The sequence below is a fragment of the Pituophis catenifer genome, unplaced genomic scaffold (assembly GCF_029215685.1).
Source record: "Pituophis catenifer annectens isolate HBS135680 unplaced genomic scaffold, rPitCat1.0.hap2 SCAF_6, whole genome shotgun sequence".
NCBI classification, from domain to species: Eukaryota; Metazoa; Chordata; class Lepidosauria; order Squamata; family Colubridae; genus Pituophis; species Pituophis catenifer.
Genome location: NW_027256886.1, coordinates 9,441,081 through 9,464,260, shown reverse-complemented (window position 1 = coordinate 9,464,260; position 23,180 = coordinate 9,441,081). Strand labels below are relative to the sequence as shown.

Below are 23,180 nucleotides of genomic sequence, written 5' to 3'. Positions count from 1 at the left end.
GATTTCCAATACTTGAGGGGCTGCCACAGAGAGGAGGGGGTGTCAAGCTGTTTTCCAAAGCACCTGAAGGCCAGACAAGGAATAATGGATGGAAACTGACTAAGGAGAGATTCAACCTAGAAATAAGGAGGAATTTCCTGATAGTGAGAACAATCAACCAATGGAACAGAAGTTGCCTTCGGAAGTTGTGGGAGCTTCATCACTTGAGACTTTCAAGAAAAGATTGGACTGCCATTTGTCAGAAATGGTGTAGGGTCTCCTGCTTGAGCGGGGGGTTGGACTAGATCAGTGGTCCCCAACCTTTTTATCGCCGCGGCCCGCTGAGCGCGCGCAGGGGTGGGGCCGCGGCCCGCTGAGCGCGCGCAGGGGTGGGGCCGCGGCCCGCTGAGCGCGCGCAGGGGTGGGGCCGCGGCCCGCTGAGCGCGCGCAGGGGTGGGGCCACGGCCCAGGAGCCTTTGCGCAGGCCCATTGCGCACGGCCCAGGAGCCTGAGCCTTTGCGCAGGCCCATTGCGCACGGCCCAGGAGCCTTTTTGCTGAAGCGTTCCTGTCCCCCGGCCGCTGCGCGGCCCGGTGCCAGGTACTTCACGGCCCGGCACCGGTCCGCGGACCGGGGGTTGGGGACCACTGGACTAGATGACCTATAAGGTCCCTTCCAACTCTGTTAATCTGTTAATCTGAATGATTGCAACGTATTCCCAAAATGGGGACGATACCCGCTGGTCCAAGAAAAGTTGGAGACCCTTGCCTATACAGATTGTGTGTCTGTGTAGGTGGAAGGGTGTATGTGTGTATGTGTGTATCTAAGACCACACCTGGAATACTGCATCCAGTTTTGGTCACCACACTAGAAAAAAGATGTTGAGACTTGGGGAAAAAATGCAAAGAAGACCAACTAAAATGATTAAAGGTCTGGAGACTAAAACATATGAAGAACGGTTGCAGGATTTGGGTTTGGCTAGTCTAGAGAAAAAAAGGACTATGGAGGACACAGGGTGGATAAAAATCAATGATGTTTTAAAAAAAATCAAAAAAATCAGATTTTTTTGATTTAAATTGGATTTTTTTGATTTTTATCGAATTTATTTTAATAAAAAACTTTTGGGGTAAAAATCTATCGTAAGATAGTTTTCTATTTAAAATACATAAATAATTTAGTTTATTCAGCATGAAATGGAGCTTAGTTATGTAGCATGAGGCTGTATATTCTGCAACACTGGGACTATCGGTGAGTCAACAGTGGGTCAAAGGAGTAGCAGAGATGACAGTTGTTCTTTAAAAATTATGATTTAAATCGAGTTGATTTAAATCAAGCCTTTTTACTAGTGATTTAAATCATGATTTAAATTGTGATTTAAATCAACTCGATTTAAATCAAATCCACCCTGGGAGGACATGATAGCAGTCTTCCAGTATTTGAGAGGCTACCACAGTGGGGTCAATTTATTTTCCAAACACTAGAAGAAGGCAAGACAAGAAACAAGGGATAGAAACCAACCAAGGAGAGAAGGACCCTGGAATTAAGGAGAAACTTCCGAACAGTGAGGACAATTAACTGGTGGAACAGCTTGCCTTCAGAAGTTGTGGTGTTTCATCCCTGGAAGTTTTTAAGAAGAGACTGGACAGTCACTTGTCCGAAATGGTATAGGACGGTGATGGTGAACCTTTTTGTCATTGCGTGCCAAAAGCGGGGAGAACGTGGGGTGTGTGTGTCATGTGCATGGGTACCCACACCCATAATTCTATGCGCCCCACCCCCCGTACATATGCACACGACCCCCCCGCACTCCCCCCGCTTTTGGCACACAATGGCAAGGTGGGCTCGGTAGGCCCGTTTTTCGCCCTCCCCAGGCTCCAGAGGCTTTCTAGGATCTTTCCCCACCACCCTGGAGCCCAGAGCCTTTCTAGGAGCCTGGGGAGAGCGAAAAATGGGCTTCCCCCCCCCGGAGGTCCTCCGGAGGCCAGAAACAGCCTGTTTCCGGACTTGCAGTGGGCCCAGAAGGCCCAAAAACCAGGTGGCTGGTGCACGCATGCACGCCGGAGCTGAGCTTGCGTGCCCACCGATATGACTCCGTGTGCCACCTATGGCACGCGTGCCATAGGTTTGCCATTACGGGTATAGGATCTCCTGCTTCAGCAGGGGGGCTGGACTAGAAGGCTTCCAAAGTTCCTTCCAGCTCTATTCTGATTTTGATTATTATCAGTTGGATCCATCTGTAGGATGACAACCTCTTCGTTGAAGTTTATAGATCTTAAATGTAATTTACTACATTGGTCTAGTGTGGGTTGATGTTTTCCAATTTTTCGGTTTAGGGTTGACAGAGTGTGACTGGCCTAAAGTAACCCATGCAGTTTTTATTTTATTTATTTATTTATTTATTTATTATTAAATTTATAGACCGCCCTTCTCCCAAAGGACTCAGGGCGGTGTACAGTCAAAGTAAAAAACATAAATACAAACATTAAAAACAATTTAAAAAGATATATATAAATTTGGCCCCAGAGTTAAAAAAAATAACAAAACATATTAAAAACATTTAAAAAGTGTTAAGCCAGCCCGGCTTGCTGAAAAAGGAAGGTCTTCAGGGCACAGCGGAAGGCACCGAGGTCTTGAATTCTTTGTATCTCGGGGGGCAGTTGATTCCCCCAGATGGTCTCGAAGGTATCCAGGTCCTATGCCATGGAGCGCTTTAAAGGTGATGACCAACACCTTGAAGCGCACCCGGAAGACCACTGGGAGCCAGTGCAGAGGGAAAAAACCTGTTTAAACTCTTGCCGCGGGGCTTCAAAGGGCCGTCCTACAGCTGATCAGTGTTAAAAGCAAACAAATGAGTCGGGTCGTAAGTGTGAGGACTGGTCGTAAATGCGAGGACCTTCCAGAAATGACTCTGACCAGCTAGCCACGCCCACCTAGTCACATGACCTCCAAGCCACACCCACAAAATAAGCCACGCCCACAGAACCAGTAGTAAAATAATTTAGAGCCCACCCTTGGAGTAAGGCCACAGGTGGATTATGAAGGGCCCCTCCCAGAGGGAATAAAAGAGGAGCAAAAAGGGAGTGGAGTTTGCAGGAGGCAATTAGTTCATTACTGCATTCTTGCCAAGTATTGCAGCATCTGAAAGAGATTGGCCTGGCCACACTCCAAGCCTGATAAAGGTCGGTAATTGTGGACTATCTTGAAAGACTGTGGGAGAGGAAAGACTTTGCTGGAGAGGAATTCACTGTAAATTAAATAAAAGGGGTTTATCGGAATGAGGACTCGGCTTCGTGCTGTTGGGGAAGCCTAGGTCAGAACATGTATTAACAAGAGCATAGGACATATTCTTTCTTGGTCAGGCTGAATTTGGAATATGGTGTCCAGTTCCAGGCACCACAGCAAACAACAACATTGACAGGTGCAGGTTTAAGAAGAGAGACCTACAAAATAGTGATGAGATGAGAAACCAAGTCATCTAGGAATGGATTAAAGGTAGGAAAGACGTGAAGACCGAAGGGAGATATTATACCAGTCTTCGAATGGAATGTCATATACAAGAAGGAACAGATTTCTTTGTTGCCCCTGAAGATAGAACTAGAACCAGTGTTAAAACTACAGGAAAGTGAGATATTAGGAGGAACTTCCTAATGGTAAAGCTATCAACCAGTAAATTAGATTATGAAGTAGAATTTTCCTCTTTATAGGGTTTTATTTATTTATTTATTGATTGATTGATTGATTTATGTAATTTATATGTAATTTTTAAAGCAGAGGCTGGGTAGCCATCTGTCCAAAGTGATTTATCAGATTCTGCACTTAGGTGGAAATTGGATTAGAAGACATTTGAGATATCTTCTTATTCTTCGATTCTTTAAAAGGGAATTTATATCCCTCACCGTGCTGAAGAATTCTGTCTGGTGCTCCAAATATGCCCTCAATAATTTTCTGTTCTTCTCTACAGGATGCTGAAGGAGGCCTTTATGTTTGCATGAATACTTTCCTGGGATTTGGAAGGGAACATGTAGAAAGGCATTATCGCAAGACAGGACAATGTGTATATTTGCATATCAAGCGACATACGAGAGAGGTAAGTGATACTCTATCCAAGACTTCAGAAGGCTGCTTCAAAAATTGCTACTTCAGCATTTACATTTGACAATGTAATTTGATAAATGGCATTATAAAGTTCATGAATATCTATTGAGAACATTATGCTTCCAAAACCTCTTCCAGTCTCTATCTTTGTAATGGAAGCTTCGTCAAGTTGTGGTCTTCCTTGGTTTTATAGCTATAGAGGAACTTGGTCATAGGGTCATTGGCAGAGATGATTTCTCTCTATTTGGAATTGGTTAGATCCCATTTTGAATACCATGGTCTGTTCTCGGTACCATGGTTTCAGGGTAGGCCAGATCAAGAAACAGAAGCAATGGGGATTCCAAGAATGTTCTTTATTAATAGAAGATAATATTGTTTAGAGATGAATGTTGAGGTCTTGGGTGCTCTCTGAGCTTGGTTATTTTCTTGCAGATGTTTCATTACCCAATGAATGAAATCCCAAAGGTGCTTTTTCAAGAGGCAATTGGACTTTCTGGTTTTTCTTTGAAGACGTTTTGCTTCTCATCCAAGAAGATTCTTCAGCTCTTGGATGAGAAGCGAAATGTCTTCATAGAAAAACAAAGAAAGTCCAGTTGCTTCTTGAAAAAGCACCTTTGGGACAACCATGACCAGGATGACTGAGAATCTCCATAGGCAATGAATGAAATGATCTGCAAGAACACAACCAAGTTCAGAGAGCTAACAACTACTGATAGCATGATACTTAATTGGGTAATGAAACATCTACAAGAAAACAACCAAACTCAGATAGCACCAAGGACCTCACAAGTTCTTTATTACTATAGGATAGAATAATAGAATCTTGGAAACATGATTGAGTTTCTCTTGTTTCATTTTACATTAAACACTTCACTTTTCTGCTGTTTTCTGTATTTCTGTTTGTTCCTATAGCCTTCTGAATAGGTACCGTAATTACTGGAGTATTGCTCTAACTTCTTTTCATACTAGATGTTCTTGCAAATAGGGAATATTATCTAATATATATTGGGATCTAATATCTCCACTGTACATAATTTCAGTATATTCATTCCATCTTCATTTGATTTTCTTGGAATCAGCTACCATCTATCTATTTGCATTGTTTAGCATGCCAGTTTAGGTTATAACCTCCTTCTGAATTATAAGATCTTTTGGAATACTTTTATTTTTTCATGTCTTTTTCCATTTTCATTGTCCTAATATAGCTTCTTGTCTCTAGCAACTCTCTGAAACCCTTTGTTAATTTCTTTCTGGATTTTTTTTTTTTTTGGTCTTTCTTTGCTTTGGTTTTTCTTCTTGGCAATTGCCACCATTTGTTCTGACATCAGTTTTGTTTTCTTCTGTTTCTTGGGCTTTGACAGTCTCACTTTGCATTCATCCTTAAGAACTTTGATTTCATTCTCCTGGTTCCATTTCAATAATGTTCAGTAGGGCTTCAAAGCAAAGCCTGCTATTCTCTTTGAAAATGGTGGGTATACGCTCAGAATCATATTGTGGAAATTGATAAAGTTTTCCCCTTCCATTTTAGCTTGCACACAGGCAGTTCCTGATCTGTTGCACAGTCAGCAGTGTATAAAGTTCATAAATAAAATAATAAAGGAACACCTCTTCCATAAATGATAGGCCTCCACATCATCTCTCTTTAGGCTCAGTGGTTTTTTTGGAATAGTATTTCTTACATTTTTCATGCCAATCTATCTGTATTTATGAGGAGCACCTGTGACTGCTTTTTTACAAAGGGTACAAGTAAAAGGAAGATGGAACTAAAATGTGATTATATACTGCTGTATATCTTTCCTTATATTTATCTATCAGTTAAGGATAGATACATTAAGGATGTATCATTTAAGGATGCATTAACTTGTAGGTGATGGCATATTTCACCGGTGTCAAAACTGAAATTTATTACACCTTAGGCCTGATATTGCTGATCCCAGATGAAAGGAAAGAAAGATGGACATCAGGCTAGCCCTCATGTCCATAAAAATGTTCACTGCTATTGAAACAACAGATGCAATTCAATCAGGTCTGATTGAAATCTTTGGAGAGCAACTGTTGCCTAATGCATTGAACAGCATACACAGATTTTGCCCTAAATCAGATTTGAGGTATTCTGATTGCATCATGCATATTTGTCCTAGCTGGGAACAGTTTTGTGGCTTGCAAAGTAGCATCTATATTATATGTTCTGGGTAGCATAGGAGAGCCAGCTTGATGTATGTAGTGATTAAGACACCAGGGTAAAAACCTGGAGGTTGTGAGTTCTAGTCGTACCTTAGGCACAAAGCCAACTAGATGATCTTGGCCCAATCACTCCCTCTCAGTCCTAGAAAGAAGGCAATAGCAAACCACTTTTGAAATATTGCTAAGAAAACTGCAATGCAAATGGTTGGCAAGAGTGAACACAGGAAGGAAGGGAGGGAGGGAGGGAGGGAGGGAATGTTGCTGGGGATAAAACATAACTTTACTTGTGCTTATAGTACAATGAATAAGGGACGCGGTGGCTCAGTGGCTAAGATGCTGAGCTTGTCGATCGAAAGGTTGGCAGATCAGGGGTTCGAATCCCTAGTGCTGTGTAACAGGATGGGCTCCCGTTACTTGTCCCAGCTTCTGCCAACCTAGCAGTTCGAAAGCACGTAAAAAATGCAAGTAGAAAATAGGGACTATCTTTGTTGGGAAGATAACAGCATTCCATGCGCCTTTGGCGTTTAGGCATGCTGGCCACATGACCACGGAGACGTCTTCGGACAGCGCTAGCTCTTCAGCTTTGAAACAGAGATGAGCACCGCCCCCTAGAGTCAGGAACGACTAGCACATGTGTGCGAGGGGAACCTTTACCTTTACCTATAGTACATGAAAAATGTGCCCAAACTGTACTACCAACACTGTTATTGAGTTCTATCAACACTGTTAGCAGAAAATGCAACATATAGCTTGACTACCATTAAGGATGTAACCTAATCTAAATCTTCTCTATCTTACAAAAAAGCATTTTAGGGGAGGTAATAAGAGGTCTGAGTGGAGATAGCCTGATCTTGTGATGATGTGATCTTGTCGATCATTTATTCATTATTTATTAATTTCAGTAAATTAATAAATTCTAGGCCTCTCCAATCATAGCAGACTCTGAGTAGCATCCATACATGCTACAAACAGAGTAGAAATGATAGATTAAAAATAAGTTCCAAAATATTCCAAACACCTTTAGCAACAATTCACATGGGAGGCAGGAGGAAGACCCAGACTGGTCAATGAGCAATAAAAAAGATTTCTGAGTCTACAGAAAGAAAGGAGGCACGAGAGGCATTTCAGAAAGGACCCTTCCTATTTTTGTGGAGAATAAAAGAAGAGAAGGATAAATAGAAATAGAATAACAGAGTTGGAAGGGACCTTGGAGGTCTTCTAGTCCAACCCCCTGCTTAGGCAGGAAACCCTACACTGCTTCAGACAAATGGTTATCCAACCTCTTCTTAAAAACTTTCAGTGTTGGAGCATTCACAACTTCTGGAGGCAAGTTGTTCCACTGATTAATTGTTCTGTCAGGAAATTTTTCTTAGTTCTAAGTTGCTTCTCTCCTTGATTAGTTTCCACCCATTGCTTCTTGTCCTGCCCTCAGGTGCTTTGGAGAATAGGTTGACTCCTCTTCTTTGTGGCAGCCCCTGAGATATTGGAACACTGCTATCCTGTCACCTCTAGTCCTTCTTTTTATTAAACTAGACATACTCAATTAACTGGTTAACTCAATTAATCAGATTAAGCTTGCTGTATCTCCATATGTCCATATGTCATATAGCCAGAGGAACCTGGGAGGTTCCACATACTTTCAGTCTTGAAAGATTCTAACAGGGTAACCTTACAATAATGATAGAGCTATATTCATAGTTGTGCTTCTTATCACATTCTCCTGCAGAAGAGAAATTGATAACAATCAAATCCAAAAGACATCAAGTCTGGCTAAAAGATCCAGGCTAAAAGCTATAAAAGATCCTTTATAGCTTTTCAAAAACTCAGGAGAAGAGCACAATTTAATTGTTCCTAGCAAAACAATCATGAAAGAATTAGTGATGGAAAAACAGGTCAATAAAAGGTTCTGAATATAAGACAGGGCAGTTTTTGGTCGCATCAAACGTGGATCTTGGGGAAAAAGGAGAGGAGAGAAAAAGAAAAAAAAATTAAAGAAATTAAAACAGAACTAACTTCAGTAAAGGAAGGGTCTTGTATGAAATACACTGCTCAAAAAAATAAAGGGAACACAAGCAGAAGACATCTGAGATCTGAATGAATGAAATAGCCTTATTAACCCTAAATGGCTTAGGGCCGGGGTACTTACGAGACCGCCTTCTGCCACCAATAGTCTCCCACCGGCCAGTACGCTCGCACAGAGTGGGCCTCCTCAGGGTGCCGTCCGCCAGACAGTGTCGGCTGGCGACCCCCAGGGGGAGAGCCTTCTCTGTGACGGCGCCCACCCTCTGGAACAACCTCCCCCCAGAGTTACGTACAATAACAGACCTCCGGATTTTTCGTCGGGCCCTGAAAACCTATTTATTTTAACTAGCTGGGCTGGCTTGAGTTAAATTTTAAATTGATTTTAAATTGGGTTGTTTTAATTTACGGCCAAAATATTTAATTATTTTAATACTGTTTTTTAAATTTTGTATGCTCTGCTTTTTACTTTGGCTGTTCACCGCCCTGAGTCCTATTTGGAGAAGGGCGGTATAGAAATGGAAACAAATAAATAAAATAAATAAATAAATACTTTGTTCATTACATACAGTAGTTTTGTGTTCCCTTTAGTTGTTTGAGTAGTGTATAAACTACTGTATGTAAAGAACAAAGTATTTAATAAGGCTATTTCATTCATTCAGATCTCGGATGTCTTCTGCTTGTGTTCCCTTTATTTTTTTGAGCAGTATATATTAGAAGGATTTACCTCCCAATGAATGAATGGAAAATAGATGTAAATATAGAGGAAGAACAAAATGCTTCTACACTGCAGTGTAGTATATGATAAAATGGATGAGCTTGAATTAGCAAAGGTTTTACATGAATAAGAAGCTGAAGGTCTGATTATTATGGTAAGAGTGGCACATGATTTATTTATTTATTTATTTATTTATTTATTTATTTATTCAATTTATATACCGCCCTTCTCCTAGTGGACTCAGGGCGGTGCACAGCCAAAACTAAAATACATAACAATACAAAATTTAAAATTAATTAAAAGAATTATATACTTTGGCCCGAATTAAAACAGTGCAAATTAAAACCCATTAACAAATTAAAACTAAACAATTAATAACCATTAAAAACTAAAAAAGGGGGGCGGGGTTCATGCCAGCCCTGCTTGCTGGAAAAGAAGAGTTTTCAGGGCTCGGCGAAAGACCCGAAGATCCGATATCCTTCTTATCTCCGGGGGCAGATCGTTCCAGAGGGCGGGGGCTGCCACAGAGAAGGCCCTCCCCCTGGGGGTCGCCAGCCGACATTGCCTGGCCAACGGCACCCTGAGGAGTCCCTCTCTGTGGGAGTGTACTGGACGGTGGGAGGCTATCGGCGGCAGAAGGCGGTCCCGCAAGTACCCAGGTCCTATGCCATGGAGCGCTTTAAAGGTGGTAACCAACACCTTGAAGCGCACCCGGAAGACCACTGGAAGCCAATGCAGCTCACGCAGGAGAGGTGTCACATGGGAGCGACCCCTCGCTCCCATAATCCCCCGCGCGGCCGCATTCTGCATCAGTTGGAGCCTCCGGGTACTCCTCAAGGGGAGCCCCATGTAGAGAGCATTACAGTAGTCCAGGCGGGAAGTGACGAGTGCCTGAGTGACTGTGCGTAAGGAATCCCGATCCAGAAAGGGACGCAACTGGCGAATCAGGCGGACCTGATAAAAAGCCCCCCTGGCCACGGCTGTCATATGCTCTTCTAAAGACAGCCGTGCATCCAGGAGGACGCCCAAGTTGCGAGCCCCATCCGTGGGGGCCAATAACTCGCCCCCAATAGCCAGCGATGGTACCAGCTGGCTATATCGGGACGCCGGAAGCCACAGCCACTCAGTCTTGGAAGGGTTGAGTCGGAGCCTGTTACTCCCCATCCACATCCGCACGGCCTCCAGGCACTGGGACATCACTTCAAGGGCATCGTTGGGATGGCCCGGAGTGGAGATGTACAGCTGAGTATCATCAGCGTACTGATGGAACTCCACCCCAAAGCCACGGATGATCTCACCCAGCGGCTTCACATAAATGTTGAACAGAAGGGGCGAGAGGACCGACCCCTGAGGCACCCCACAAACAAGGCGCCTCGGGGTCGACCTCTGCCCCCCTGCCAACACCGACTGCGACCGGTCAGAGAGATAGGAGGAGAACCACTGCAAAACAGTGCCCCCCACTCCCAACCCCTCCAACCGGCGCAGCAGGATACCATGGTCGATGGTATCAAAAGCCGCTGAGAGATCTAACAGGACCAGGACAGAGGAACAACCCCTATCCCAAGCCCTCCAGAGATCATCCACCAACGCGACCAATGCCGTTTCCGTGCTGTGCCCAGGCCTGAAGCCGGACTGGAGCGGATCCAGATAGACAGCTTCATCCAGGTACCCAGGAAGCTGTTGCGCCACCACACTCTCAACAACCTTCGCCAAGAAGGGAAGGTTGGAGACCGGACGATAGTTAGCCAAAACAGCCGGATCCAGAGCAGGCTTCTTGAGGAGGGGCCTCACCACCGCCTCTTTCAAGGCGGACGGCAAGACACCCTCGCTCAAGGAAGCGTTGATAATACCCTGGAGCCAGCCTCGCGTAACCTCCCGGGAGGCCAGCACCAACCAGGAGGGACACGGGTCCAATAAACATGTGGTCGCGTTCAGCCGCCCCAGTATCCTGTCCATGTCCTCGGGAGCAACAGGGTCGAACTCCTCCCAGATGGCGGTCTCAAGACCGACACCCATCATCCCGCCTGTACCTACCCAGTCAGAGACCAAGCCTTCCCGAATCTGAGTGATTTTATCGTGCAGATACTGGACAAAATCCTCGGCACGACCCTGCAAGGGATCCTCCCGCGCTCCCAGATGAAGGAGGGAACGGGTCACCCTAAACAGGGCGGCCGGGGCGATTATCTGCCGATGCGATAAGAGCGGAAAAATAGTTACATTTTGCCGCTTTTATCGCCACTAGGTAAGTCTTAATATGAGATCTGATGATGATTGAAGAAAAAGTAAAGTAAAATAATAAAAATAAGTCCATACAGCGATGAAATCCACTTACCTTCGCTACAGTTCGGGAATGGGAGCACGCAAACCTCTTCTGCGCATCTGCAGAACCTTCTGCGTTTGCGTACAGGCTCAAAAACGGGACATAATGACGTCCCGGTGGGTGGGCGGAGCCTCCCGCTGCCAGCGTTACTGGTTTGCGCGAGCCGGATAGATCCAGCTGGATTTCACCGCTGGGTCCATAGCCCTACAATGACTTTTCATCACACCATTTATAGTTGTCTGGGAGACAAAATTTAGCTTCAATCCCTTCTCCCTTTAGCCCTGTCCTGAGGGAAACACAATAAAATTAAGTTTGATACCACTCAATCCACCTCATAGGTGCTTTTTCAAAAGGCAACTGGACTTTTTGTTTTTACTTGAAGACATTTCACTTCTCATCCAAGAAGCTTCTCCACAATTTAGTCAGAACTGAAGAAAGCTTCTTGGATAAGAAGCAAAATGTCTTCAAGCAAAAACAAAGAAAGTGCCTCTTGAAAAACCATCTTTGGGACAACCATGACATGGATGACTGAGAAACTCCATAGACACCTCATAGGATTGTTGTTGTGAGGAAAATAAGAGGAGGAAGATGTGTTGCATATGTTGGCTGCCTCAGAGTAATTTGTAAAAATAATAAAGGCGGGATTCAAAACAAATAAACAAATAGATGGCTCAGGTGGGAAATACACTTATTAATCATCTCACCTTACTTTCTGTTATTTTATAAATGCTTCCAGATTAATCATGCAGGTCTCTGACTTTATTCATACATTTCCTTAAGTGCTTTGCCTGTCAACTTTTGTTATGAAAGAAAAACGTGTGAAAGGGACAAAAAAGGCAGAATTGCTCTGTGATTTTTTTTTTGGTTTGGTGGACAGCATTTAAAGTCATCCCTCTGGAAATGCCACATTCTAAGTTTTTGGCAATTCACAGTTTATGACAAGAAACCACAGCCCTTTTTACATGTTTGATTTGTTTCAGCAGTGGCAGCCCACATTGTATAAATATAATTAGTTCTAAATGCTGTTTAGGGCATGCTTGGGTAGATAACGGAGTATTTTATTACCTGTTTTGACATTTATATCGAATTCGTCTTGGTAAGTACAGTTTTGGATCCTTCCAAGCATTTTATGTTAGAAATAATTTCCCTGCAATGATCAGATTTGTAGCAGCTGCCACCAGCGTCTCTCCTTCTCCAACTTTGCGTTATAAAAAATTGCTTTGATGGTATTGTAGCAAAGCACTTACAAATCTCTCTGGGAAGTTAAAAAAAGGAAATATTGTGTCTGCCAGATTCTGAAGCTTTAAGGAATGGGGGGGGCACCATGCCATCGCGTGCCAAAAGCGTGTGGAGCATGTGTGGGGGGGTCGTGCACCCGGTGCGGCGCATTGAATTATGGGTATAGGTACATTCCTCCTGCTTTTCGCACGCGACGGCAAAAAGGTTAGCCTTCACTGCCCTTTAGCATTTCAAATAAATGGTTGTCCAGTCTCTTTGAAAGCTTCCGGCGATGGAACATCCACAGTTTCTGAAGACAAGTTCTTCCATTGGTTGACTGCTCTTTCCATTAGGAATTTTCTCCTTACTTCTAGGTTGCTTCCCTCCTCGGTTAGTTTCTATCCATTGATTCTTATCTTGGAGCTTTGGAGAATAGTTTGATTCTCCCTTGTCTTTGTAGGAGCCCCTCAAATATTTGAACTCCACTATCATGTCTCCCCTAGTCCTTCTTTTCACTAAATTGCTGTAACCGTTCTTCGTATGTTTTAGCTTCTAGCCCCTTAATCATTCTTGTTGCTCTTCTCTGCTCTTTTCCAGAGTCTCAACATCTTTTTTATATTGTAGTGACCAGAACTGGATGCAGTATTTGAAGTGTGGTCTTACTAAGGCTTTGTAAAGCAGTACTAGAACTTCACGGGATCTTGATTGCATCCTTCTGTTAATGCAGCCTAGGATTGCATTGGCTGGTTACAGTGCAGTATTTTTGGAAATGAAGACAATACTAATTTTAATTTACAGTGGTAACTTTAGATTCCAGCAATGTCCTTTCCGGTTTCTTGGAAATCTTTCCAGCAAGTTGTAGAAAACTATTGAAGCTATGTCCCAGCAGGTTTGGCTTGAAGATTGTTTACACATTAGTAGGAACTACTGGGTACATGTAAACTTGTCAGTCACTTGACCACAGAAGCTAATGTACAATATTTACCAGTTGTGTTGGATCAAAGATGATTTGACTTGTACAGCTCTGTGTTCTTCTGTTACTGAGCAGACACACCAATGCAGGTGAAGGCGCTCTGTATACAAATAGTCCTCGATTTACAACAATTCACTTAGTAACCGTTCAAAGTTACAATGGTACTGAAAAAAAGGACTTATGGCCATTTATTACACTTATGACCATTGTACCACGTGATTTATATTTGGATGCTTGCCAATTGGCTTGCAAATATTGATTCATATTTATGACAGTTGCAGTGTCCTGAGGTCATGTGACTACCTTTTGCGATTTTCTGATGAACAACGTCAATGGGGAAATCAGATTCACTTAACAACCCTGTTACTTAATTTAACAACTGGAGTGATTCACTTAACAAACGTGGCAGGAAAAGTCATAAAGTGGGGCCAAACTCACTTAACAAATTTCTCACTTAGCAACATAAATTTTGGGCTAGATTGTAATCATAAGTTGAAGATGACCTGTACATTTGGGTGCCTCCAACGTGAAATATATAGATATGTCAGATGCGTTCTTACTTTAAATAATCTTGGCGTCATCAATCACATCTGGAGAAATTGATCCCCGTTGAAAGAAAATGTAAGGGACAGTATCAGTATCTATTTTACATAATTTCCAATTGTTTTTATTTATGCATTCACTATTTGATTTGATTGCTTGCATCACTTTTTAGCGAGGCTTTCTTTGTTTAGCTAAACAGTTGCTGTGTTTGCAGTCTACTTTAGACTTAATTGATAATAATTTATTTAATTTCCTGACTGGCTTTTTTTTTTTTTTTTTTAGCACTCTGAATATTTTAGGCAATAGAATGGTTTTTAAGCCTCCTTTTAACCTCCAAAACAACTGAAAAAAAGGAGGCTAAAATTTTGGGCTTGTTTACTTCTGGAGGAGAAGGTCCAGGGCTGGGCTTCAAAAATTTTAGCAAAGGGGTTCTCTGCCCAATTGCTGGGTGGGTGTGGCTATGGTGGGCATGGCCTAGTCAGCCTCCTGCACCACGATGGGGGGGGGGCGTTTTTGCCCTCCCCGGGCTCCAGAGGCTTTAATTGAGCCTCCGGGAGGGTGAAAATGGCCTCCCCAGGTTCTGGAGGCCCTCAGGAAAAACGGGCCTACCGGAAGTTCGGGAAAGCTGGAAATGGGCCCATTTCCAGCCTTCCTGAACTTCCGGTAGGCCCGGTTTTCGCCCTCCTTGAGTCTCCACACGCTCCCTACACTTACCTGCATCCAAAATGGGCCGTGTGGGGACTCCTGGGAGGGGTGGGGCGGGGTTGGTGAGGCCAGCCAGGAGTGGGATTTGGGGGTTCTCCCAACTGCACAGAATCTTAGCTAGAGGTTCTCCCAAACCCCTGCAAACCCCCAGCAGCCCACCCCTGGGAAGGTCTGTGTGAACCTTAGAAGAGCCTTGCTGGGCTGAAGGTTACCTGTGGACATTTTTGGTACGCTCACCTATTTTGTGAATCTTTTTCATGGTAGCCAAGAGAAATAAATGCTTATGTATTATTTAGTAATTCTGTAGTAATAGAACACTTGAGTGCTTAAATCCGTTGCGAAAACAATATGTCTGTGTACTATTCTAATTATTTTAGTTTAATATTAGGAAGTGGAACCACATTTGTGCCAAGAAGTAAACAAAAGACAGATGAAGATCTGATAAAGATTGATGGAAATATATGCGTTTGTAGATTTCAATCTCACTACAGGGATGTTGGCATGCAGACCTATAGAGATATGAATGTTATGTCAGCATTCTGATGCTGCCATAAAAAGACGAGGCTTGACTTTTCACCTACTTATTTCTCTGTAGATAATATCCCCTAGGAGATGGGATGGTGGGGGGAACATTCCTGTGGGGTGAGGTCAGAAGCTGGGGAGACTGACTTGGAAGATGGCCAATGAGAAGATGAGAATTGGGGAACGGAAAGGGAAGGGTTTGGGGGTCAGAGGGTTAGTATTGGCTACGACAAAGTCGGGGGCCAGATCTGTCGTACTCAATAAATGGAATATTTCAGCAAAGATTAATTGTTTGGGAGTGCAATTTATTTGAGATGACATCGAAACCTGACATGTTAATCAAAGTCAAGATAGTAACTATGATCACACAACTATGGCTGCCATCTTGACTTTTTTGACTTCTTCCCACACGTCTGCATGCTTACCCCACTCTCTACACTCCATGTAAGAGGTCTGTAAGGGGCGTGCATAAGAACACCAGCGTGCCTACCTTCCATGTCCTAATGTTTCTTCTATTTGTATCTATTTTACGTATCCAATCCGTGCTTATACTTATTATCAAATACGTTCTTGACAAATAAAATAAATAAATAATAAAATAAAATGTAGCTCAGTTTTGAACTTTGGTGGACTTTGTAGGATTTCTAAAAAGCCTTCCATATAAAGGCTTGCTTTAAAGACATGTTTCCTTGTTTTCTTTGAGATTTTGCTTTCAAGATGTATGGCTAAGAGGTCTAAGCAGCACTTTATTTATTTATTTATTTGCAAGTATTTATATGCCGTCTTTCTCCCGAAAGGACTCAGGGCAGCGAACACAGGTAAAAACAAACAGATAAAAACATACAATAAAAACCCAATTAAAACCAGTTAAGATCGAATGATTATAAATAATAACACCCAAGAATCTAAATCAGCCCATTTGTTGGAATAGCCAAGTCTTCAGGCCCCTATTGGAGCTCATGATCCAGATTTTATGTTTAAAGAGAACCTTCTCTATGTTAGTCCTATGTTAGTCCTGCCCAGATGTGATGGAATATAGTGCTCTGAATTTTAGTCAGTATGCTCAAAGTAATCCCAACAGAATAGCAGAACAACAGAGTTGGAAGGGACCTTGGAGGTCTTCCAGTCTGACCCCCTGCTTATCTGGAGTATCCCAGGCTAGAGAAGGCTCCACCAGGAGAGGGGAAGAATATCCATTCTACCCATTTTTTCAACCCATTACATTTGTCATACTCCCATCGAAAGCATGGTGGTGACCAGTGTTTGGTGAAATGTGTGCACTTCTCATTGAATTTTTGTGATGGTGGCAGGATAAGTTGAGCTTCAGTTCTCATGATTTTTTTAGGGGGGAGGGGAAAAGGAAATTCTTAAATCAGTTACAAAGTCTTTGGCAGCCTTCTTCAACCCGATTGTCCTCTTAATGTATTGAATTGCAAAGTTTATCATCCTGAGACAACATGGATTTGAGAAAGGTTGGCGCATGATGTGAATGCTCTCTGTGCCTTCACAGGAATGAAACATATGACCAACAATAATAACACACTAGGGCAGTGTTGGCGAACCTTTTCGGCAGCGGGTGCTGAAATGGGAGCGCGGGCACATGGGGGAGCACCGGAAACCAGAAGAGCAGCTCCCCGGCGCGCACGTGTGGGAGCGCCGGAAACTGGAAGACCAGGTGACTGGCATGCATGTGTGTGCAGGGAAGCTGAGCTTCTGCTTTCCAGTGTGCGCATGCATGCTGGTCACCTGGTCTTCTGGTTTCCAGTGCGCATGCACGCGCCCGAAACAAGAACCTCAGCTTCCCGGCAAGTGCATGCATGCCAGGGAGCTGCTCTTTCAGTTTCCAGTGCCCCCATGCGCGCAAAGACCAGCTGGCTGACGCTCATGTGCACGCTGGAACACGGAAGAGCAACGGACAATGCCTGGCGTGCCTGGAGAGATGGCTCTGCATACCACTTCCGGTAGGCGTGCCATAGGTTTGCCATCACTGCATTAGGGCATTAGTGGCACTTGGTTTTTCTGTTTGGGGACGAATCTAGGTTGAGGAGAACAACTTTCTGCAATATGAATGCCCTTCAAATGCGTGGAATTTGCATGCATCCTTTTTGTCAAGGGATTTGTTTTCTGTGGAATTCTGACTGTTGAAGTCCATGTATTTAGAGGGCAACTGGGTTGGATGGCTGAACTTAGAGGCAGGATGAAAGCTTTCTTTAAAAAGCAGGTAAGTAAAAAAAAAAAAAGACAAGACTACCTTTTCAGGAAAGGATGAATCCAGTTGGAATACTTTCTTTTAAATCTCTATTAGGTCTTAGCCTCTGTGTGCCATGACTACGCTATCAACAAGGTGCAATGATTAACTAGTGATTCTATTATCATGATCATTGCTGCTATTTTGAATTTGCTTTTATGACAACTCTGTGTGGTGCAATAGAACCAATTTCTAGTTATTGGAGATGATAGTCAATTTTACACCAGAGAATCAATAGAGACTGCTTTTATGTGGGTTCCCACTTTTTTTCTGAATATATGGGGTGGGGGGAGACGACTTTGTAGCAACATTAGATTTTTTTAAAAAAAAAAACTTTCTTCTTCCTCTTCTTCCTCTTCCTCTTCTTTTTTATCTATTTTTTCTTTCTTTCTTTCTTTCCAGAAGGTAACAGGGGCATCTGGTGGAGCTTTACCAAAAAGGAGAAACACCAAGCTATTTTTAGGTATTGTAAAGAGCTGTTTTCACACCCTTCTTCTGACTAACCTTAGGTGCATGCATTTTTTATGTTTTGAGTTTTGATTCACACCGGTTGAAGTGCAAATTCTATAGCTGATGGGGGAGGCTTTTAAATTTTATTTTATAAAAAAAATTATATACTTTTTTTAAAATAATTTTTTAAATAAATTTTAAAAAATCACTTTATAAGCTTCAGTCCTGTGGAGGGATTCCCTCCTTGCATTGAGAATTTCTTTAAGATTCATGTACTGTCTGTTTCCCCACCCCCCCTTTAATGTACCCTACAAACACTTTGCATGACTTAGTAAACTCAATCATGAATTCTTTCTTTGTGTTGCTGAAAAGGTCCCACGGAAAGAGACAGAACAACGGAGAGACTAATTTCCGACTCTTTGCTTGTTGAACACAAGCCCTTTGTTCTCAATAAATCGATAACACATTTTCTTATCTTTCTCAATGCTAAGAATTTGGTGTGGCTTTTGTTGGGATTAAATGCGGTGTTTATAATCCACATTTGCTTTTCTGAAATCAGCAGGGTGTAATTTGGTAGAGGTCAGTATATGTGCATATTTGTGCTTGTAAATTATCTGTTTTGGTTATGACCCTTTTTATTGTTAGTTTCCTCCTCTTCCTTTTTAAGACATAAAGAAGCAACGAGACACCTCAGAAGAAAGGAACTGAGTGAATATATGGAAAATTATGGCATGTTTTGAGGTTTAGGGATCAGCTGGAGTAATTGTGCATTTTATTTTCTGTCACAACCCATTTCTTTCTCTTTCTCTCTCTCAATTTTTTTCATCCCATTTATGAAGAAATTTCTGGATTTTAGTAAGTTCTTATGTTCTTATGTTAAGGGTTGAAAGAGGAATTAAGCAAAACAAAATATGATTCATACCTACTGGCCGTGTTTCAGCTTCAGTGTAGAATTTATTTATTTATTTATTTATTAAATTTATATGCCGCCCATCTCACTGTGAAGGGACTCTGCTTGCTGGGGAGCTTCTTAAAGATGGGCTTTTCAAAAGAAAGAGGCGGTAACTCTAATTTAGCATCACAAATATGCAAGGGATTCAAAGCCAGACTTTTAAGAAGTAAGAACCCAGGTCCGTTATGTGAACAAATCCATTATTTTTGCTTTTACGCTTGTTCGGAAATATTTAATCCTCAAGCTCTTTCCACCTAGCTCAGGGTTGTCAAACTTGATTTTATTGAGGGCCGCATCAGGGTTGTGTTTGACCTCAGGGGCCTGAGGTTGAGTTACACAGACTAGAGATTAAAAATAGGTTGCTAGGACAATGGTCATTAGAAGCAGGTAGAGCAGGGTCTCCTTCAAGGGTAATTTGAAACAAGTAGGGACAAGATCTTAAGGCAGAGAAGAAGGTGTTCTACAATGATAAGTAGAAGCATTTTGGGACAAGGCCCTAAGACAGAGAAGAAGGTCTTCTACAAAGGTCATTAGAAGCACATAGAGACAAGGCCGTAAGACAGAGAAGGTCTTCTACAAAGGTCATTAGAAGCATGTAGGGACAAGGACTTGACTGAAGATAGGGACAGGACCCTTAGGGATAGGACCCTAAGACAGAGAAGGTCTTCTACAAAGGTCATTAGAAGCACGTAGGGACAAGGACTTGACTGAAGATAGGGATAGGACCCTTAGGGATAGGCCCCTAAGACAGAGAAGGTCTTCTACAAAGGTCATTAGAAGCATGTAGGGACAAGGACTTGACTGAAGATAGGGATAGGACCCTTAGGGATAGGACCCTAAGACAGAGAAGGTCTTCTACAAAGGTCATTAGAAGCACATAGAGAGAATGCCCGAAGGTCTTCAGACAGAAGGATCTTGTTTTAGGGACAGGGTCCTAAGACAGAGAAGAAGGTCTTCTACAAAGGTCATTAGAAGTGTGCAGAGACAAGGCCCCGCATGTCCCCTGAGCTCTGTCTTCGCTGGCAGAGGGCTGCAGGAGGCCATCGCGGCTGAAAATGGGGCCTGGGAAGGTGACCCTCCTGAATTCCATTTTCAGTGGTGGGACCAGAAGTCAGGTAATGGGCCATTCCTGGCCTCAGGAGGGCCTCTGGGGGGTGGGGAAGGCCGTTTTCACCCTCCCCATGCTGCTAGAAAGCCTCTGGAGCCTGGGGAGAGCAGAACTTCTGGTCCCACTGTGCTGTCGCATGCCAAAAGCGGGGGGATCACACGGACGTCGCGCGCACATGCCTGGGGTGGCAGGGCACGTTGAATTATGGGTGTGGGTGACCCCCCCACCCTCTCCCCCCCACTTTTGGCATGTGACAGCAAAAAGGTTCGCCATCACTGTTATAGTGTATGGTCTTGGCTGGAAATTAAAGCACATAATTCTTGCACCTAATTGAGAATTGTTTCCGTAGAATAGGTCTGGGCAACGTTCTTCAGACCGAGAGAGAAATATTGCCAAAATGCAAGCTCTCTTGAGCTAAAGTTGAATATGAGTATAATTAATGCAGTAGAGTATGATAAATGTAATGCAATTAATGTGCTTATTCTCCACGGGTTTAATAGAGTGAGTGTGTGTAATATGTTTTAAGAGCCTATGAGAGTGGGCAGCTCTAATTAATAATAATGAAACTCTTTTTTGTCATATTAAAAATGACAGTGTGATGGCCACTTGGATGGAGGCTTTTGTTTAAATTCTAGGTACAGAAAATGCAGCTCATGTGGTCTGCCAGCATCTATTTTGGATGCCTCAAAATCTGGTAGAAGATGTGGGGCTGCCTTTATACATGTGCTTAATTTGGGTGAATTGGTGTCCTAGCACATTCATGTTCAAGCAAAGATGCTTTTATTTTAAAGGCAGTTGGATTTTTGTTTTTTCTTTTCTAAGACATTTTGCTTCTCATCCAAGAAGCTTCTTTGGATTGAACCGAAGAAGCTTCTTAGATAAGAAGCAACATCGGAAACTCCAGTTGCCTTTAAAATAAAAGCACCTTTGAGGCAAAACATAACCCAGGGTGGATGAGAACCTCCACAGACATATATATCACATTCACGGTCTGCAGTGTTGCATCTTTGAACCAATGGTGAAATGTAAAATTTGTTACTACCGGTTCTGTGGGTGTGGTTTGGTGGTGGTGGGGTAATGTGACTGGGTGGGGGTGGCCAACCTCTTCGGCCGAAGAGATTGTAAAAAAAATGCTTTTAAAAGCCTCTGACGATCCCAGCTGAGCTGCGTGATCATCAGAGGCTTTTTTTTTTTTACTTTTAAAAGCATTTTTTTCGGCCAAAGAGGTGGTAGAAAAAATGCTTTTAAAAATAAAAAAAAAAGCCTCTGATGATTGCGCGGCTCAGCTGGGCACGGGGGGGGGGGGGCGGGGCAGGAATTTTTGCTACTGGTTCTCCGAACCACCCACCGCCATTGCTACCGGATCGTGTGATCCGGTCTGAACCGGGAGCATTTCACTCCTGCTTTGAACCCATGCAGAGAGGTATAGTTGACTAGCTGCCATGAGCAATCTGTGGTTGCTTAACTCATAGTCCTTCTGTACCTTCTCACAACGCTTAGGAAGGACCTGGTCTTTAAATCCTGCACCATCTAGTTTTCCTCCCCCCCCTAATATTTCCCCATTATGTTTTTTTGGAGGGGGGTTCAACTGAGTGTTGATTCATTGGTTGCCTGACATTGTGGAATTGACTGACTGGCTTGTCCCCTGAGTGTGAGACTATGTGCTAAAATAGTGAGATTGGCCCAAGTCAACCAGCTGGCTTTCATGCCTAAAGTGGGACTAGAACTCACAGTCTCCTGGTGATTGGCCCAAGTCACCCAGTCAGCTTTCATGCCTAAAACAGAACTCACAGTCTCCTGGTTTATAGATTGCTGCCTTAACCACTAGACCAGTGATGGCTAACCTTTCCCGGATGGAGTGCCCAAAGTGTGCATGCACAAATGCATGCGCGCCTGAACCCCCCAAATGCATTGCGTGTGTGGACCCCGTGCATGCGCCCCACACCCCGTGCATGCGTGCGCACATGCCCTGCCCCCCGCGCATGTGCGGCAGAGACCCGAAGACCAGCTCACTGGCAGGAGGTGTGCGCGCATGCACAGCGGAGCTGAACTGGCGCAATGGCTCATGTGCCATCAGAGAGGGCATTGCGTGCCACCTCTGGCACGCGTGCCATAGGTTCGCCATCACAGCACTAGATCAAATTGCCGCCATCCAATATTTCAGAGAAACTCCCTCTGCTCAAGAGAAAATATATGGCAGATATCTTGCCTTAGCTTCCCCTCCCCAGCTTCCCTTTTCTGTAGCTTAACCAAGCACAGAGATATACAAGTAAGTCCTCAATTTACGACCACAATTGAGCCTGGAATTTGGGTCATCATCATTTGTAACTGTTATTAAGTGAGGTGCCCACATGACTGCCTCACTCCATGACCAGATCTTGGCTCTCCCAGCTGCGGTCATTAAGCTATTGCACGGGTTAAGTACTGTACATCGTGGTGGTAGAATTCCTGGGAGGCCTGGTCGGCATTCTGTTTTCTCCGAAACTTGAATTCACATCAGTATTATTTTGAATATTTTAACTTCTGTGGGCTTTGATTGTCTCTGTTCACTTTGTAGATCGACAGATTGGATTTGATGAATCTGATTATCAGATTTAACTCTGAATTTTAGGGGTTAAAATTCCTACCTCTTCGGTACAAGGTTGCTTTCAAATTGAAGTAAGATTTGTTTAGAAAATGGTCACAGTATGACTAGTAACATGTTTACAGGGACCCCTCTTTGGCTTATTTCATTTTATTCTGCAAAGCTTTTATTTCGGGGCTGTGACTAGAATGAGCTGTGACTAGAATGAGCTGTGCCATATTTACCAATGTAAGAAATTTTAGTAAGATGAATCATAAAGTTCAAATTGCTACACAAGACTCCCCCCTCCCCCCAAGTAGGCAGCTAATGAGCTTAAGGTAAAGGTAAAAGTTCCCCTCACACACATGTGCTAGTCGTTCCCGACTCTAGGGGACGATGCTCATCTCCGTTTCAAAGCCGAAGAGCCAGTGCTGTCTGAAGACATCTCCGTGGTCAGATGGCCGGCATGACTAAATGCCAAAGGTGCATGGAACGCTGTTATCTTCCCACCAAAGGTGGTCCCTATTTTTCTATTTGCATTTTTACGTGCTTTCTAACTTCTAGGTTGGCAGAAGCGGGGACAA

At 43.3% G+C, this 23,180-nt stretch overlaps 1 protein-coding gene across 4 annotated transcripts in view; it reads left to right on the top strand.

Annotated features, from left to right (window-relative positions):
- Positions 1–23,180, top strand: part of USP13 (ubiquitin specific peptidase 13) — a 111,988-nt gene that overhangs the window by 20,743 nt on the left and 68,065 nt on the right. For all 4 annotated transcript variants that reach the window (XM_070946346.1, XM_070946345.1, XM_070946348.1 and 1 more), the window contains exons 2-3: positions 3,940–4,065; positions 17,926–17,986. In XM_070946346.1, the coding sequence (XP_070802447.1) occupies positions 3,940–4,065; positions 17,926–17,986 (187 nt within the window). The remainder of the gene's footprint in view (positions 1–3,939; positions 4,066–17,925; positions 17,987–23,180) is intronic.